This window comes from Engystomops pustulosus, chromosome 4, assembly GCF_040894005.1.
Source record: "Engystomops pustulosus chromosome 4, aEngPut4.maternal, whole genome shotgun sequence".
Lineage (NCBI taxonomy): Eukaryota > Metazoa > Chordata > Amphibia > Anura > Leptodactylidae > Engystomops > Engystomops pustulosus.
The window spans coordinates 158,635,118-158,654,009 of NC_092414.1; the positions used below are offsets into that span (position 1 = coordinate 158,635,118).

General features: G+C 37.8%; 1 protein-coding gene across 3 annotated transcripts in view; it reads left to right on the forward strand.

The window, feature by feature from the left end:
• The window catches only part of GALK2 (galactokinase 2), a 116,048-nt gene that overhangs the window by 59,263 nt on the left and 37,893 nt on the right, over positions 1–18,892 (forward strand). For all 3 annotated transcript variants that reach the window (XM_072148275.1, XM_072148276.1, XM_072148277.1), the window contains one exon: positions 17,195–17,293. In XM_072148275.1, coding sequence (XP_072004376.1) covers positions 17,195–17,293 — 99 coding nt within the window. The remainder of the gene's footprint in view (positions 1–17,194; positions 17,294–18,892) is intronic.

The window sequence follows — 18,892 nt, forward strand, 5'->3', positions numbered from 1 at the left end:
CATTTCACACATCCCACAATGAGGGGGCCAAGCAGTGGTGGACAGAGACTCTCACCAGTGGGTAGAGGCAACATACACAAAGGCTAAAAAGTTAGGGGAACGATTTTACTGGTGGGAGGAGGCAGATTTAAGCTGGGACCCCTGCACTGCACTTTTCAACAAAGGCACAGTGGGGGTGAGTAAGATTTATTGTACCTGTTCTTGATGACTGGTTCCCTTTAAAGAAAATATAATGAGGCCCCCCCCAAAAAAATAAGATGTTAATGACAGAATAAAGTCATCAATTAGTTATAATGGTTCCAAAACAGTTTAACTGAAACTTGCAGCTCATCCCATTAAAAAAAAATCCTCCCAGGCCAGTCTTTAGGCAGCATCTGTGCTCTGTGAGTAACAGACTGATACAGATGCAGTGCAAAATCCCCATTTACTGCAATACAGTAGTACAGGCAGTCCCTGGGTTACATACCAGATAGGTTCCTTGGGGTTGTCCTAAGGTTGAATTTGCAAGTCGGAATGGTATATTTTATAATTGTAGTTCCAGACAAAATTGTTTTTGCTACAGTGACATTTGGATTTTCAAAATTTTTTGCTGTAATGGGACCAAGGATTATCAATAAAGCTTCATTACAGACACCTTACAGCTGATCATTGCAGTCTGGGAGTAAAGTTAAGCATCCAGAGAGCTTCACCAGAGATTACAGTGGGCAGAGGGGTCCATCTGTAACTAGGGGTCTTCATTATGTCGGGTGTCCCTAAGTCAGGGACAGACACCATAGAAACTTTTAGATACCATTATAGTTGAATCCCCAGGAATGGTGCCCATTTTGAAAACTACACCACTATGAATGCATGATCAATAAAAAGCAAAAATTGCTGTTTATCTAGAATCATGACATTTTATTGGCTAATATATCATGCACAGCTTATACCAATTGAAACGAACATTCCTAAAATGTTCATTGCGGATAACCCTCATAACAGCTTTTGGAGTGGGTGTTCCTGTCAACTATTCTGGAACCAAAGTATTAAGCATTAAAATGGTTTGTACCTGTGAAAATGACTATTTTCACTTTGCACATTTTGTACTTTTTGGAACCCCTCACCTACTTCTCCCTTTTTATTGTAAAAGATCAAAAAATGTCATCAATGTTATAATTGTGCCAAAACGGTTTCACTGAAAAATGCAGCTGATTCCATTAAAAAAAAATTCCTCCCAGGCCTGTCTTTAGGCAGCATTTGTAACGGTCTGTAACAGAATGATAAAGATGCAGTGCAAAATCCTTATATACTGCAATACAGTAGTAGTGATCAGACACCCTAGGGTTCAAGTACCCTAGGGGGTCTAAAAATGCAGTAAAAAAAAAAAGTTTTAAAAATGACAGAAAAACACAGACATTCAAATCATCCCCCTTTCCCTAGAACTGATATAATAAGAAATAAAAAAGTAAAATGATAAACATGTTAGGTATTGCCACGTCCCAAAACACCCGATCTATTAAAATATTAAAACGGTAATTCTTGGCAGTGAAAACCATAACGGAAAATAGAGCCCAAATATCAGAATCGCCACTTTTTGTAATTATAACATTTTGAATAAAACTTTTCAAAAGGTTGTACAGTCCCTAAAATGGTAGCAATGAAAACGTCAACTGGTCCCGCAACAAAGACGCCTTACAAAGCTCTGTACACCAAAGTATGAAAAAGTAATTAGCATCAGAATAGGGAAAAAGCTATTTTTTTTAATATAGAATAAAACCTATATAAATTTGGTATTGCTGTGATCAAACAAAACCAAAGAATAAATTTGAGGTGTCATTTGGAGAGCACAGATAAAGTTGTAAAAGCAGAGCCCACCAAAAAATTAAGCAAATGTGTTTTTTCATCAATTTCACCGCATTTGGATTTTTTCCAGCTTTCCAGTGCACGGCATGGAATATTAAATAGCATTACTAGAAGGGACAGTTTTATTTTCATAGAAAATAAGTCCTCACACAGCACTGTACATAAAAAAAATTTAAAAGTTATAGATTTTTGAGGGTGCGGAGCAAAAAAAGGAAACCAAATAACGAAAAAAGGCCAGCAGCATTAAGGAGTTAATGTCCCCAATCCAATTCTAGGGGTTCTTGGAAAAAAATTACCATTTGGAACCCAGTGTTCTCGGCATAGCTTATGTATTCATCACTGAAGAATAAATGAAACATTATGGGGTCAAAACACTCACTACACCCCTGGAAACACGGGGCTACTTTTTGTGGATTCTCCAGTATTGACACCACAGATGTTTTCTAAATCTGCTCTCCAAAATGAGAACAGCAGTCTGATATTTCTCTAACCTGTTGGGGGCCCAGACAACAGTAAAATTCTGCAGAACCTGTTAGCTACCATTACAGTTGAAACCCCAGGAATTGACCCCATTTGAAAAACTACACCACTGCGAAATGCATGATCAATAAAAAGCAAATCTAGAAATGTACCATTTCAGTGGCTAATATATCATGCCCAGCTTATATCATTTGAAACACACATTCCTAAAATGTTCAAACCGGATAACCCTCATAACAGCTTTTGGAGTGTGTGTCTCTGTCAACTATTCTGGACCCAAAGTATTGAGCATTATTGGAGTGTGTGTCTCTGTCAACTATTCTGGACCCAAAGTATTGAGCATTATAATGGCATATACCTGTGAAAATGACAATTTTCACTTTAGAGTATCTGCACATTTGTTCTTTTTGGAGCCCAGTTTACATAACCAAATTGGGCCTAACATTAGTGTAGTGGTCTTTCACTTCTGATGGGGATGGGGGGGGGGGGTTGTATAGGATACAGAATTCCTATAGGATACAGAATTCCTAAAAATTAGGTAAAGTTCAAGAGTTATGAATTCTATTACAACCCACAGTATTAGCTAAATTGAAAAGCACTGCTTTAGAAGACCTGTTATGTAGCGATTGTTCAAACAACCTATTTGTTGAGGTTGTTTGTGATGTCAATTATGTCAATGGAGCTTAGAAGATCCCATTAACTGAAATAGGATCTTTTTGTTTTAATTCAGATGCACACAGGGCCTTTTCGTCCATGATTTTGACATAATAGACTCAGAATAGACTTAGATATGAACTTAGTGATACTTCAGATTATTTATAGAAAAGCTATTTACCATTGAAACAGTACAGTATATTTAGGAGACCACTGTTTGTGCTAGCACAATCTCAAGTGCATAAATAAGTAGCAGATGTACCCAGGAGTATCCTAGGACATCATGTATGAAATCATCCATAATGAGAAAAACAGCTCAACCTTAATGAAGTTTATAAGCCAAAGAAGCCAGAAAAGATTGCATGAAGACATTTCTGTAATAGTAATGGAGGTTTTGAGCTGTTTAGAAAACTTGATACTCAGTTTTATGACTAACTAGATCAACAAAATGTTAACACTGAATTTTATTAAACTTTTCCACTCACCCATAAACTACCCCTCCTTAAAGAAAATCTGTAATGTGCTTATGTATGGCAGCCAGCAGCTCCCACCCACCTCTTGAATGTTACAATTGTTTTTTCATATACCAACAACTTGATAATAAGTGATATAATACTCACAGAAATATATCAGCAATAAGAAAAATACTTTATTAAGGATATGCAGAATAAATACTCAATGAAGACAATTACTGGACAAGCGACATAAGGTTAAAACTCTGCGTGGTAGAGTAGATGGCTAAACAAAAGCCTCAGGGTAGGTGGAGTAGTCATACAAACTGCCATAAAACATCAATACACTGTAATGCAGACTAAAAAACAATAGGCCAAAGACATGCAAAAAATATGACTATAACAATAAATAAATACCATACCAAATGAAACCAAACAGAGGGATGCCCCGACACATGTTTCACACTAGGTGCTTTATCAAGGGGAGTGCAGGAGAGAGGAACTGGGGCTTATTTAACTGACTAAAGGACCAATCACAGGGGACCAGAGATACATACACATGTGAATTGTATAACGCCCTTTTCAGCAAAACCACTCAATTTAGGGATTAAACAAGATATGTTTCTGCATCAGTGTAGCCACAGCATTCTCAAGGTATGTTTGGTACATAATGCATCAAATCAAATGATAGATTTCCTTTAATACTAAAGAAGTGTCGTTATGGCCAGTGCCATTTATAACTATGATTGGTTCAAGAGAATCAGGTGTATAGATATAGATATAGATGTCAGTTTCCCTAAGAGGTACTGCACATGTGCCAGGTCTTAAACTCATGTCACAGAGGAGAGCAGCTTATCCTCGTGTGGCATTCTATCAGGGTGAAATGCGCCTGCGTAAGTGAAGATGAGAGCCAATATTCCTCCTAGCTCTGGCATATGAGATATACGAGATATATGAAGAGCAAAGATTATAGTTTTCTGTGTCATAAGATATAGAGTAAAAAGCACTTACTGGGCAAAGAAACTGAAGCATAAACACCGATAATAAGGGTGGTGGGGTTGGTTAGATAGTTAAAGGCAACAACCTATGACTGACCACACGGTCTATACAAACACCAGAATTAGCAGTTTTCTAAGTCATGATTAAATTTGGTTTTCTATATGAAGAAACAGTCCCTTTTTGCATGCAATGGACAATGGCTCCTGTGTATGGTGATAAATAAGTCTATTTTGGAAAGCTAAAGGTGAAAATTTCTATTCAGAACCTAGTCTATGACATTCCCTGAGTTACAGAGAGCAGCTGTGCAAAATTTGGTGATTATAAATGAAATGGTGCAGATTCCTTTAGCAGACATACATACACACCCACACACATACACTCAGCTTTATATATGAAATAGCTGAGCACTTTCCATAGATATTTCTTGCAGTGACAGTATTCATGCTCAACCTGCTGCACCATCTATTAGGAGGAAATGGATCTCCGTTCTTGTATCATAGTATCATAGTATATAAGGCTGGAAAAAGACGCAAGTCCAACCTTTAAGAATTAAATAAATGTTTTATCCCCATAACCTGTGATATTTTTCCTCTCCAGAAAGGCATCCAGGCCTCTCTTGAACACGTACATAGAGTCCGCCATAACAACCTCCTGCGGCAGAGAGTTCCATAGTCTCACTGCTCGTACAGTAAAGAACCTTTGTCTATGGTGATGGTAAAATCGCCTCTCCTCTAGGCGTAGAGGATGCCCCCTTGTCCTGGTCACAGGCCTAGGTATAAAATGATCTTTGGAGAGATCCTTGTACTGTCCGTTCAGGTATTTGTACACTGTAATGAGGTCTCCCCTCAGTCGTCTTTTTTCTAAACTGAATAATCCCAAATTTTGTAATCTGTCATTGTATTCTAGTCCCTGCATTCCCCTAATAATCATGGTTGCTCTCCTCTGCTCCCGTTCCAACTCTACTATATCCTTTTTATACACTGGTGCTCAAAACTGTACACAATATTCCATGTGTGGTCTGACCAGGGATTTGTATAAGGGCAAAACTATGTCTTTATCATGAGAATCTATTCCTCTCTTGATACATCCCATAATTTTATTTGCTTTAGCAGCAGCCACCTGGCTCTGGTCACTAAAATTAAGTTTACCATCCACCAATACCCCCAAGTCCTTTTCAGCTCCAGTTTTACCAAGTAGTTGACTGTTTAGAACATAATTATACTTTTTGTTTCCATGGCCCAAGTGCATAACTTTACATTTATCTACATTAAACCTCATCAACCATTTCTCTGCCCACTCCTCAAGCTTCCACAAATCCCTCTGTAATCATAAACTATCGACCTCATTATTTATTACTTTACACAGCTTAGTATCATTTGCAAATATTGAAACTTGACTTGTGTAAACCCACTACAAGGTCATTAATAAAAATATTAAAAAGAAGTGGCCCCAATACTGACCCCTGTGGCACTCCACTGGTAACGTCAACCCAATCTGAGAATGTGCCATTAATGACAACCCTCTGTTTTCTATCACTAAGCCAATTACTTACCCAAATACACAGATTTTCCCCTATTCCCAGCAGTCTCATTTTATATACCAACCTTTTATGCGGCACAGTGTCAAATGCCTTTGAAATGTCCAGATATACAACATCCACAGCGTCCCCCAGATCCAGTCTTGAACTTACCTCCTCGTAGAAAGCAATCGGATTAGTCTGACAGGACCGATCTCTCATAAACCCATGCTGACGCTGGGTTATAAGGTTATGCACAGTGAGATACTCCAGGATAGCATCTCTACCAAACCCCTCAAATATTTTCCCCACCACAGAAGTTAGACTCACAGGTCTGTAGTTCCCAGGATCGCTTTTTGATCCTTTTTTGCATATTGGTACCACATTTGCTATGCGCCAGTCCTGTGGAACATAACCAGTCCTCAGTGAATCTTCAAATATTAAAAATAACGTTCTGTCTATCACGGTACATAGTTCATGCAGAACCCAGGGGTGTATGCCATCTGGCCCCGGTGATTTATCTATCTTAGTGGTTGTGAGGCGGCGCCGTACCTCTTCCTGGGTTAAAATGTTGACATTCCAAAGAGAATTTACATTATTCTTCATTGTGTCTTCCACCAGGGGATTTTCCTGGGTAAAGACAGTTGAGAAGGTGACATTCAGTAGATTGGCCCTTTCCTCATCTCCTTCCACCATGACCCCCATGTTATTCCTAAGAGGGCCCACACCCACACTTTTTTGCTCTCCCTATCAATATTTCTCTGTCTCTATTTTTGCGACCTTTATCTGCTTTTTACAGGATTTATTTTTCTCTCTATAATCCTGTAATGCCTCATCGCTACCTTCACGTTTTAGCACCTTGAACGCCTTATCTTTCTCGCTTATTGCTTTCCTTACAAGACTAGCTAGCCACATTGGCTTTTTCTTGTTCCTCTTATGCTTTTTCCCATAAGGTATGTGTTTCTCACAGGACTTTTTCAGAATATATGAGAAAAAGTGCCTTTTTTTGGGGGGGGATTTTGTCTTTGAGAACATTGTCCCAGTCTATGCCTTTAAGGTCTTCCTTAGTTGCTGAAAATTTGCCCTCCTGAAGTTTAGAGTGTTGGTTGCCCCTTCCCTAACGCTCTTAGTAAAGCGTAATACAAAATGAATGATATTATGATCACTATTACCCAGGTTCCCCCCAACCTGTAGTTTTGATACTCTATCACAGTGATGGCGAACCTTTTAGAGACCGAGTGCCCAAACTACAACCAAGACCCACTTATTCATCGCAAAGTGCCAACACAGAAATTTTATTTGTGATTTATACTCCCTGCTCAGTTACAACACCTTCCCACTCCTCGAGTAGTCCCAGGTAGCACTGTCACTTTAAAATAGCTCTATGCACAGCAAGTCCTGGGCTGCCTGGGATTGCAGGAAGATACCTGGAGTCCTCTCTGGTAATGGCCTGGGTGCCCACAGAAAGGGCTCCGAGAGCCACCTCCGGCACCCGTGCCATAGGTTTGCCACCACTACTCTATCAGGTCTGTTGGTAAGGATAAGGTCCAGCAGTCCCCCCCCCCTCTTGTTGGCTCCAGGACTAGTTGCGACAGGTAATTGTCTTTTGTTGTAGACAAGAACCTGCTGCCTTTGAAGGACCTGCAGGTTTCTGCCCTGCAGTCAATATATGGGTAATTGAAGTCCCCCATTATAAGTACTTCACCATGCTTTAAAGCCGCATCCATTTCACTTATCAGCATTTCCTCTGCTGCCTCCATTATATCTGGAGCCTTATAACAAACCCCTAGTAATATTTTATCATTCTTTATTATTCTCCACCCAAAGGGACTCCACATTTGCATTTGCGTCACCAATGTCATCTCGCAAGACAGGCTTGAGGCAAGAATTCACATATAAACAAACTCCTCCCCCTTTTTTATTTATACGATCCTTTCTAAAAAGACTATAACCATCTATAGTAACAGCCCAGTCATAGCTACTGTCCAGCCATGTCTCGCTGATACCCACTATTCATACTATTTACACTACTCATATTTCCGCTCCAACATCAAGAATTCCAGTTCCTCCATTTTGTTTGTGAGGCTTCTGGCATTTGTGTACATGCACTTTATATGGTTTTCCCTGTCCGTATTCCTTTTGTTCTTATTCACCAATCTCATCCCAGCCCCCCTTCCTCCCCCATGGACTATGACTCTTCCTAGCTCTCTATCTACACTAAAAATAGAGAAAAAATGTTTTCACTATGACCGGAGCTCCAAGGATTCTTCTTCTCCCTCTTATTTTATCTTAAAACTTCGATGAATAGCACCAATCTTCAATTTCTCCTGCTGAAAGTATGTCACCATTCAGACTAGCACCATCGCATTCTCATTCTCCTCTTTTAATTGTATTGTAACTGGAAGAAAATATGCAGGCAGATGGTGTGGTACGTTCCAATAAGGTTAAAATTTCTTTCAATTCCTCATACTCACAAAAATCCATTAAAAATGCGCATATCACAAATTCACATAACGGGACGCTAGCTTTCTATCCGCCCGACCCAGGGTTTCGCCGGCAAGGCTTCTTCCAACCTTATTGGCTTCAAAAGGATGGTGGCGCGTGGGCGCCGCCATCTTTTCGAGGATCGCCGCTCCCCGTGACGTCATCGGGGAACGGCGATCCGTCGCCATGGTAACCTTGGGTCTCGCGAAGACCCGAGGCTACTTCGGGTTAACCCATGCATTACAATGTGCTATCAGCACATTGTAATGTATGAGTAGTAAAATCTCCATATACTGCCATACTGTAGTATGGCAGTATATGATAGGATCGTGCAGACCCCCTAGGGTTAAAGTACCCTAGGGAGTCTGAAAAGTACTAAAAATAAAAATAAAAAAAAGTTTAAAAAAAAAAAAAATTATAATAAAAAACCCTAAAAACTCAAATCACCCCCCTTTCCCTAGAACTGATATAAATATAAATAAACAGTAAAAATCATAAACACATTAGGTATCGCCGCGTCCGAAAATGCCCGATCTATCAAAATATGATAACGGTTTTTCACTGCGTTTAATCCCGTAACGGAAAATCGCGCCCAAAGTCGAAAATGGCACTTTTTTGTCATTTAAAAAAATTAAAAGATTCTATAAAAAGTGATCACAAGGTCGAACAGTCCTAAAATTGATAACATTGTAAACGTCATCAAAATCCGCAAAAAACAACACCACCCACAGCTCAGTACACCAAAGTATAAAAAAGTTATTAGCGCCAGAAGATGGCAAAATCCCCAAAAAAATTTTTGTACAGGAGGTTTAAATTTTTTTAAATGTATGAAAACATTATAAAACCTATACAAATTTGGTATCCCCGTAATCGTACCGACCCAAAGAATAAAGTAGACATGTCATTTGGGGCGCACAGTGAAATCCGTAAGATCCAAGCCCACAAGAAGGCGGCACAAATGCGTTTTTTTTACCAATTTCACTGCATTTGGAATTTTTTTCCCGCTTCCTAGTACACGGCATGGAATATTCAATACCATCTCTATGAAGTGCAATTTGTTACTCAGAAAATAAGCCGTCACACAGCTCTGTACATGGGAAAAAAAAAAGTTATGGATTTTTGATCATGGGGAGTAAAAAATGAAAATGAAAAAACAAAAAAGGGCCAGGTCCTGAAAGGGTTAAACACTCCTCCAACCTCCTAGCCTGTATAATCTGTCAACCCGATCCTCAAAATGCCGAACCCGAGCACCCAGCAAACAATACACCATTGTGATCGTTGGATTCCTGGTGGCTAAGCTCCCACCAATCAGAATATTGTTATCCCCTATTTTGTAATTAGGACACAACCATTAGAGTGAGTCAGTCAGTAGTTTTGACCATAGTGTTTGGTAGCCCTGGATATCTGTGTCATTGTAAGTAGCAGTAGGTTTATTAAAAAACAATTGTAGCTGGACAATTGTAGTGAGATCTCTTTACTGTACACACCCTAGCCCTCCCATCTACTCTGAGGAAGAGCAGTAGCAGGTTTGAACACAATAAGTGCAGCTCCAGTTTTCACAGTCCTACTGCTACTAACAACATAAGGCATGGTTAAGCAGATTTCCAGGGTTCCTACCTAACACTTTTTGCAGGTTTGTATGCTGGTAGACTCCCTTTTAATTCATTTAAGGAACATATTTGTGTTTGGACTTCATTGTAGTTTTTTTTTGTTATTCACATCTCCTTTTTGTGTACAAGGAAAATGTTTTCATGGCTCATTAGTAAAATCTCTAAGATTTTTTAAGCCCGAAAAAAGAGATTAGTTTTTTTGTAAATATCTTTTACGATCAAAGGTTGTCCTATAACTGCACATGTGAGACATTTTTCCATGCTGTAGATGACTGATTACACATGACCCTGGAGAATACATACTTCTTAGCACATGAAAGTGGGCTTACTGTTAAGAGGTTATTTATATTCCCAATTACACCATCTATTTGTATATTTCTAAAGCATATATATGAAAGGTATTATGGATGTTGTAATCCATGCTCTGTTACTAAACTCCCATGTTTGTAATGTTATGGTCATCAAGAGTGTGAGAACTTAAAATTGTTTTAATCTGTATGATTAACAATGGCAATGTCAGCTTTCAACTGCTCAGTCCATATACACTACATGCATGGTGGACTTCAGAGTAAAATACTTGATCTTTTTTAGCCACGGTCACGTTACTTCTAGGTTTCCTTGTCAAAAAGACGGAAATTTTTGTGTAATTTATAAGTAGACAAATATAGACATATCCTACAAATATGTTTTCAGTAACTCAAAGTTATATAGATTTTACTGTGACTATCTACAAATGTTCTACCGCAAACTCCCAAACTTATATTCACCTCTTATATATATGGTTGGTGAATATAAGCAGGGGTGTAACTAGGAGAGACAGAGCCCCATAGCAGACTTCTGAATGGGGTTCCCTTCCCCCTTAAAAATATACTTCAATATATACTAATTTATATACTTGTATACATACATCAAATAGTCACACCATATACCCAAATACAGAATAAACATACATGCATATATACATACATACAGTATATACACACACCACACATACAAACCCCATATACACATCACATATGCACACAAATAGATCATATAAACACATACAATACGATATATAATAATCCTTATTTATATAGCACCATCAAATTCTGTAGCTCTTTACACATCACAGGGCACATATACAAATATGATATTACATTACAAAGTACAAGCAGTCTTATGGAACAATAAGAGTGAAGTCTCCACTCGCAAGAGCTTACAGTCTATCAGTATGAGGCGATGACACATGAAGTTACAGTCTATGAGGATGAAGGGGTGACACAAGAGGTATAAGAGATTGTATAATGGTCCAACCATTCTTTATATGGGAGCAGTATAAAATAATTTAGTAAATAAAAATTCTCTTGCTTGAACCAGCCATCAGCCACCATCTTATATGCAAAGTCCAAGGTGAAAGTGACTGCAGAGAAGCCTGGAGCTTGGTATATATCTGGTGTTTGGTAGATAATTAATGGGAGGTGGTCATAGGATGCAGTTAGCTAGTGTGATAGGCTTGCCTAAAAAGAGAAACTTTGAAAAGTGGGTATTAGTCTGAGAGTCCAGGAAAGGGCATTCTAGAGAATTGGTGCAGTTTGGGAAAAGTCCTGGAGGCATGCATGAAAGGTTCGAATTAAGGTAGAGATTTTTTATAAACATCCTTTATTAATATTTCACGTATTGCAAACAATACAATAAAAAAGATGCATTTAATATGAGTAGAATATACATCATAATTACAAATCTTTCGCGGATTCCATACAGAGTAGCTTCAATATATTCATCACACAGCATGCAAAATAGGCATGTACGTTAGCCCCTATGCCAGTCCCTCCCATCCCCAGCAGGGGAAAAAAAATTAAGGTAGTGCAGTCAGTGGAGGAGCGGTAGAATTAGTATTGTTTAGTCTGTTGTTTTATAAATGTAATCGTTTGGTAGAATTCTGGGGGACGGACAATCTTGCTCGAAGAAACTTGTCATCATATATAATGTATAGACTAATGATCCAGAAGTACTTAGAAACCACATTCCAAACATGACATTTGTTGAAATACTCTCTTGTGCATACTGCCGAAAAATTGTACTTAAAATGTAATCACAGTGCATTTGTAGGCAGCTCCAGTTTTGCTGAAATCACCCCAGGAGACAAGAAGGAGTAAGAATGATACAGGCCTTGATTTTGTGTAAAAAAGTTATGATTAAGCAGGTATCTTTAGAGTGTTGTATAGCAGATTTATCTTTGATAAATGTGGCATAAAAGGTGTTGCAGCGGATGTCCCAAGTTTTTAAGTTAACCCCCATTGACACAATAGGAGAAAAAGATTTTCGGGACCCCCAGGATGTTCTGACGCTCCTATCAAGTGTATAGCAGCACCATGCTCTGCAATTTTTGACAATTTCTTACAATTAACCCCATAGCGCAATAAGACGTACCCTTACGTCTTGCTGCGCATGGGGGAGTATGAAGAGGGCTCACGGGCTGACGCCGGGTTTGCCGTTAGCAAACGCCCGTTGCTAACACCCGCGATCGGTGCTTGTGATCGGCGTGGGCGCCGCCATCTTGGCTCTGATCGTCACTCCCCGTGACGTCACGGGGAGCGGCGATCCGTTGTCATGACAGCCTCGGATCACACAAAGATCCGAGGCTGTCATGATCGAGGCTATCTATTACAATGTGCGATCTGCACATTGTAATAGATGGTATGCAAAATCCCCATATACTGCCATACTGTAGTATGGCAGTGTATGATAGGATCAATCAGACAACCTAGGGTTAAAGTAAAAGTCTGAAAAATAGTAAAAAAAAAATAAAAAGTAAAAAAAAAAAAAAATTATATTAAAAAAACATAAAATTCAAATCACGCCCCTTTCCCTAGAACTGATATAAATAAACAGTAAAAATCCTAAACACATTAGGTATCACCGAGTCCGAAAATGCCCGATCTATCAAAATATAATAACCGTTTTTCACTGTGTTTTACCCCGTAGCGGAAAATAGCGCCTGAAGTCGAAAATTGCATTTTTTAGCCATTTTGAAAACTAGAAAAAATTCTATAAAAAGTGATCAAAAGGTCGCACAGTCCTAAAAATAAAAGCGTTGAAAACGTCATCAGAAGTCACAAAAAATGACACCACCCACAGCTCTGTACACTAAAGTATGAAAAAGTTATTAGCGCAAGTACACTGTAAAATGAAGAATTTTTTTTCTGTACAGGAGGTTTCAATTTTTGTAAATGTATGAAAACATTATAAAACCTATACAAAGTTGGTATCCCTGTGATGGTATTGACCCAATGAATGAAGAAGACCTGTCATTTGGGGCACACAGTGAAAGCTGTAAAAACCAAGCCCACAAGAAATGGCGCGAATGTGTTTTTTCATCATTTTCATCATCATTTTCACTGCATTTAGAATTTTTTTCCCGCTTCCCAGTACACAACATGGAATATTTAATACCATCACTATGAAGTGTATTTTGTTACACAGAAAATAAGACCTCACACAGCTCTGTACATGGAAAAATAAAGATTTTGGAAGGTTTGGAGTGAAAAATAAAAACGAAAAAGGGCCTGGTCCTTAAGGGGTTAAACAACACATGCACATCTTGCCACTACATTCATTAGTGATGATGGGACCTACATTCTCCAGTAGGACCTACATATTTTCGCTGGGTTCCCCTTTCTTTTGGTTACTGAGGGCAATCGGGCCCTCACCGCTCATCTGGTCATCCCCTATCCTATGATTGTGCATTTAGTGTCTGCAGGATTTGCAACTTTTTGGTGAAAAGATGTTATAGCACTACTGGTTCCTTGGTATGTCCTACGTTAGGAGGAAATGGATTTGCACCTATATGTATGACTTTTTCAGTGCATTCACATCATCACAAATCTGTCTTAAGCATCTGAATTCACTTGATAAATCTGGCGTAGGTCCGGTGAAGGCAGTTATGCAACATTCATGCTGCAGAAAACTGATGTAACTACTGATGTAACATTTCTCCCTGTGACTCTTCGTAGCCGAACACTCTTCTGATGACTCTGTGGCTTACAGATACGCTTTAGCCCCTTAAAACTGACACCATTATGTTTTTTTTCTGTTTCCTTTTTTTTTTTCTTCCCTCCTTTCAAAAGCAACTTTCATTTCATTTTTTTTCTGTGCAGAGAATTGTTTGTAATATTTGTCTTGCGAGGCTTCATACTTGTGGCACCATTCAGTATTCTTTGCAATATAACACAAATCTGAAAAAAAAAATGTTTTCTTGGGTTTTCTTTTCTTCAAAAATGTTCCAAAAAGTGATCAAAAAAAAGTTATGTGCGCCAAAATGGTACCACTGAAAAGGACAACTCAATACGTAAAAAATAAGCCCTAAACCAGCTCTGTCAACCGAAAATTATTAAAGTTATACCTCCGAAAAGATGGCGATACAAAAACAAATTAGATTTTCTTTATATTTTTTTTTCCTGTAAAATTGTAAAAATATATTAAAAACAATATAAATAAGGTATCACCGTAATCGTAGTGATCTATAAAATAAATATGATGTAGTATTTTTAGTGTACAGTGTAGAAATTGACAATTTTCTTTTCCTCCATACATTCAAGAGTTAATAAAATCTTATCAAAAAGCTATGGACCCACTAAAATTGTTATACTCAGGAGAGATTGGGTTTCAAACTTTGTGGAGCATTTTGGTATTTTATCAACCTGAGCAGGTCCATCAATAGCAGGATTTAGTTTTTTTTTCATGAAACTGTGAAAAATCACACCTAATGTTCAAAATCTTACAAAAATGAGACAATGCATAAAAAACCATGTCCACATAAAGTAGACGTTAGTAGATAAAGTTAGTTATTATGTTTTTTTGCTGTTATGACTATGTGTGGGAAAAAGTAGGACATTTTGAATTTCGAAAATTGAGAATTTTTCCCAAATTTTCACCAAATATCTTATTTTCTCATAAATAATTGCAAAATTTGCCAACAAAAATTTTCAACTAACATGAAGTACAAAGTAGAAACCTGGGATCGAGGGACTGTGGGGCAAAGCTCCAAGTCCCAACGAATGGTAAAGAGAAGGTGCAGAGGAAGAGAAAAAAAGCACAGCTGTCGTGTGATACCGTAAAATATAGATGGAGAAGAGTAAGGCCAAACTCTCACCTTGTGGAGGGTGGTATGGGCATATAGCCCATGAAAGCCCCAGATCGGGGCTGAAACGCGTCGCATTTTATTTATTTTATTACATTTGTATACTTTTATTTTATCACCTACTTTTAAAGTAGAAATAAAAAAGAGATTACTTCAAGCCCTGGAACTCTGTGTTTGCTGATTGCACCAAGCGCCTTCCTAAACGTCTCTTCGGGCTCTCTTCTCATGAAGTACAAAGTGTCACGGGAAAACAATTTCAAAATCACTTGGATATGTTAAAGCGTTCCAAAGTTATAACCATGTATAGTGACACAGGGCATATTTGAAAAAATGGGCCGTGTCAGGAAGGTGAAAAGTGGCTTCATCGTTAAGGGGTTAACCAGTTATAAGTCACTGCTGGGACTGTGGTCACCACATTACATGTCAGACAGAATATTATTGAGTTTGCATAACAGATTTAGAATCCAAGATTTCTTTTTGGCAAGGACACAGTAATTATTAGCTTTTGTGTTAGGCGTGCTTAAAAGTAGCTGCTTCTTGCACATCACTTGGCTTGGAAATTGGACAGAAACCACAAAGTGTGGGAGGAGGTTCCGGACTGAATGTCCTTTGCACTCAGTCTCTACTATTGTCTAAAAGAGGCTCTTATACTTTTTTTCTTTGTTAATATCACATTTTATTGACTGAATGTGCAAACTATTCTTGCTATATAAAACCTTCTATTTTTTATAATAGCAGTATTTAGTCTTCTTGTAGAACTTGAGTTAAATGCCCTCATTTGATCCCTTTCTACATGATCCATTTACAGGAATATTCAAACACTTTTACAAGATACTGAAATAGTGGCATCTCTATCTAAATAAATTATTTACAAAATGGGGAAAATGAATGAAGCATTTTTATATATTGCAAAATGGTTCACTTTATGAACCTTAAAGGATTTTATAGAATGCCTAGTTATTCTATGGGATCTAAAATAATAACTATAATGGCAAAATAAAAATATTGATAGACAACAGAAATGGCTTTTTTCTTCATATTAATTGCTTGTATTTCGGGATGACCTTTGACGTCCTGTACATACTATGCTCAAAACAGAAGCATCATACATGGATACATAGATACATATCATAGTTTGGACACTGGTGAGCTCTACTTATAACTTTGCAGCATACATAGTGTATGGATTTTTATATAGATGACTTAGCTGTAGATAGTTTATCTCATGCATATTGTGTTTGTGTTAAATTTAATGTAGAAGTTGTAGTTCCATATATATTCTTATCATGGTCTCATTAATAACATTCTTCAATTATCCCTGCCAATTCTTTCTTACTCATGTTCATTTCTAACACTTCTTGGGTTCAACCCAAACTGATTCATCTTGATACCAGCTTACAGGAGCGAAGTTAGAGAGGGGCAAACAGGGCAATTGCCAAGACCCCAGGCTTCCTGAGGGCCCCCTGACAGTGGCTTATCTGACTGATATTCACTATGACCTCCTGATGATTCATCTTCTGCTTCATCTTAGCATCTTCTGCTAACAACTCAGCAGTTGGAAGGGAGGGAGAGGAGGAAGCACTTACCCATGCTATACTGTGGGCTGAGACTGAGCGAGCAGAGTGGAAGGGGAGACCGTGTAAAGCCTCTGAAGCTGCAGCATGGAGGGTCTCTGGTAACAATAATGTTGGGGGGCATTTAATTTTTCCCTTCAAGATACTGACACTGGAGGGGCTCATCCTTCTGACTTATTAGCATAATTTAAAGGTTCATTTTAGGAAGAAGGAGACCATGGATAACAAATATAATTAGATTACCACAGTGTCTGGATCTATGTGTAAGTGTCCCTGGTTTATCATGCTTGATTTTGATGGTAGATTTCCTATATGTTTTGTACATCCTATAGAATCACTGGGCATTCTGTAGAGCATGTTCACACTGTGTTGAAGATTAAGGACAAAGTAGATAGCATATATCATACATGTGTGGTGTTACCATAAATATTTGAATGACCATGTTTTCTTTAATTTTTCAGGTAGAACTTGCAGAAGTATGTGCAAAATGTGAGCGTTATATTGGCACAGAAGGTGGGGGAATGGATCAGTCAATCTCATTTCTGGCAGAAGAAGGAACTGTAAGTGGCTCCCGAAAAATCCATCTTCTGTATATTCTTTACATAGTATAGAATATATAGTGCTGCAGTTTTAATGGTGAAGTATGACTGAATAATCATTTCCATTTGGATTTGTCTCAAAGCTACATAAAACAAATTCTGCTGCCGCTCTAGGTACCCATCTAAATAAAACATGAAAACCAAATAATCTTCAAATAAATAAAAAAAATTATTATTATTTATTCCTATACACTCCAGATATTTTAAATGAGAATAAATGCTTCTCCTAATCTAAAACCGTTTTATTGTTTTCCTTGTTTTCCACCAAGCATAACATGTTGCATTAGAAAACTGTTACCTGCAGTACAGAGCTGTATTTACAATTTAAATAATAGAATATGTGTAGTTTTTATAGTAGAAAAAAATTATGTGGACAATCCTGTTAAGAAGAATGTATACCGGCAAAACATGTGTTTTGGTCTAAACACATCTGCCATTGGGACAAGCTCCTCCCACTGCTCTTTAATTGCATTTCTAAATGTACTTGAAAACCATTGTGTGGACGCAACCTGAATCATCAATCCTCTATAATTAAAAGGCACATCTTGCCCCCCCAAACCAAAAGTCCTACCTCTTTCACTGTAGTGAGTTTCTCTGCATAATGGTATTGAGTCTAAAATGAAGCCCCTCCACTCTGCATTGTAATCCTGTGAAAGGAGTCCACTAGGTTTTCCTGAGCTGAGTCAGGCTGCGGTCACACATTGCAGTTAAAACTGCTTCCCAATCAGTTTGGAGGTCGGTTTTAGGTACAGACAAGTCTGTATTTGAGAAAGAGTACCTGAAACGCGTCATAGGACAATTGATATTTTTAATGGAATAAGTTTTACTTTATAAATTGGAATTACCATATATACTCAAGTATAAGCCGACCCAAGTACAAGCCGAGGCCCCTAATTTTACCACAAAAACCTGGTAAAACCTATATTTTTTACTCGAATATAAGCCGAGTTTGGGGTTTCAGCAAATTTTTTGGGCTGAAAAACTAGGCTTATACTCGAGTATATATTTTACAATAATGGCTTTATGCGTAGTTGGCACATTTTGGAATATGTTTATGCTACAGATTTGGTATTTGATCCAACTGTAGTATCTGTACAGGCCCATCAGTTCTGTTTGGCTCTGGCAAGAAATTGCTGGCCAAACACAACCTTTATATGGGAATGCACTTAGACAAGTATGATTCATTCATATTATGTGACATGGAGAAGAATTCCTTTAATCATGATGTAGTAATAATAGTTCATCGGTGACTGTTCACAAAAGTTGCATATATTGGCCGAACCCACTGTTTTGTTTTTTTTTGGTATAGGGCAGAATTTTCTTTGTGACTGTTATTTTTCTGCCTTTTTTGAGGGTATATTGGGTATATTGTGCCATTCAGATACATATATTTTTCTGTTTAATAAAATATTCTTTTAATATTTAATTCTTATTCTTAATTATTTAATTTAATTATTATTCTTTATTTTAATATTTAATTCTTTTAAACTAGAAGAGGCATATGTCTTTGGGGTGAATAACAATCAAATGTTATTGAGTCTCCAATTTTTAAAATTTGCC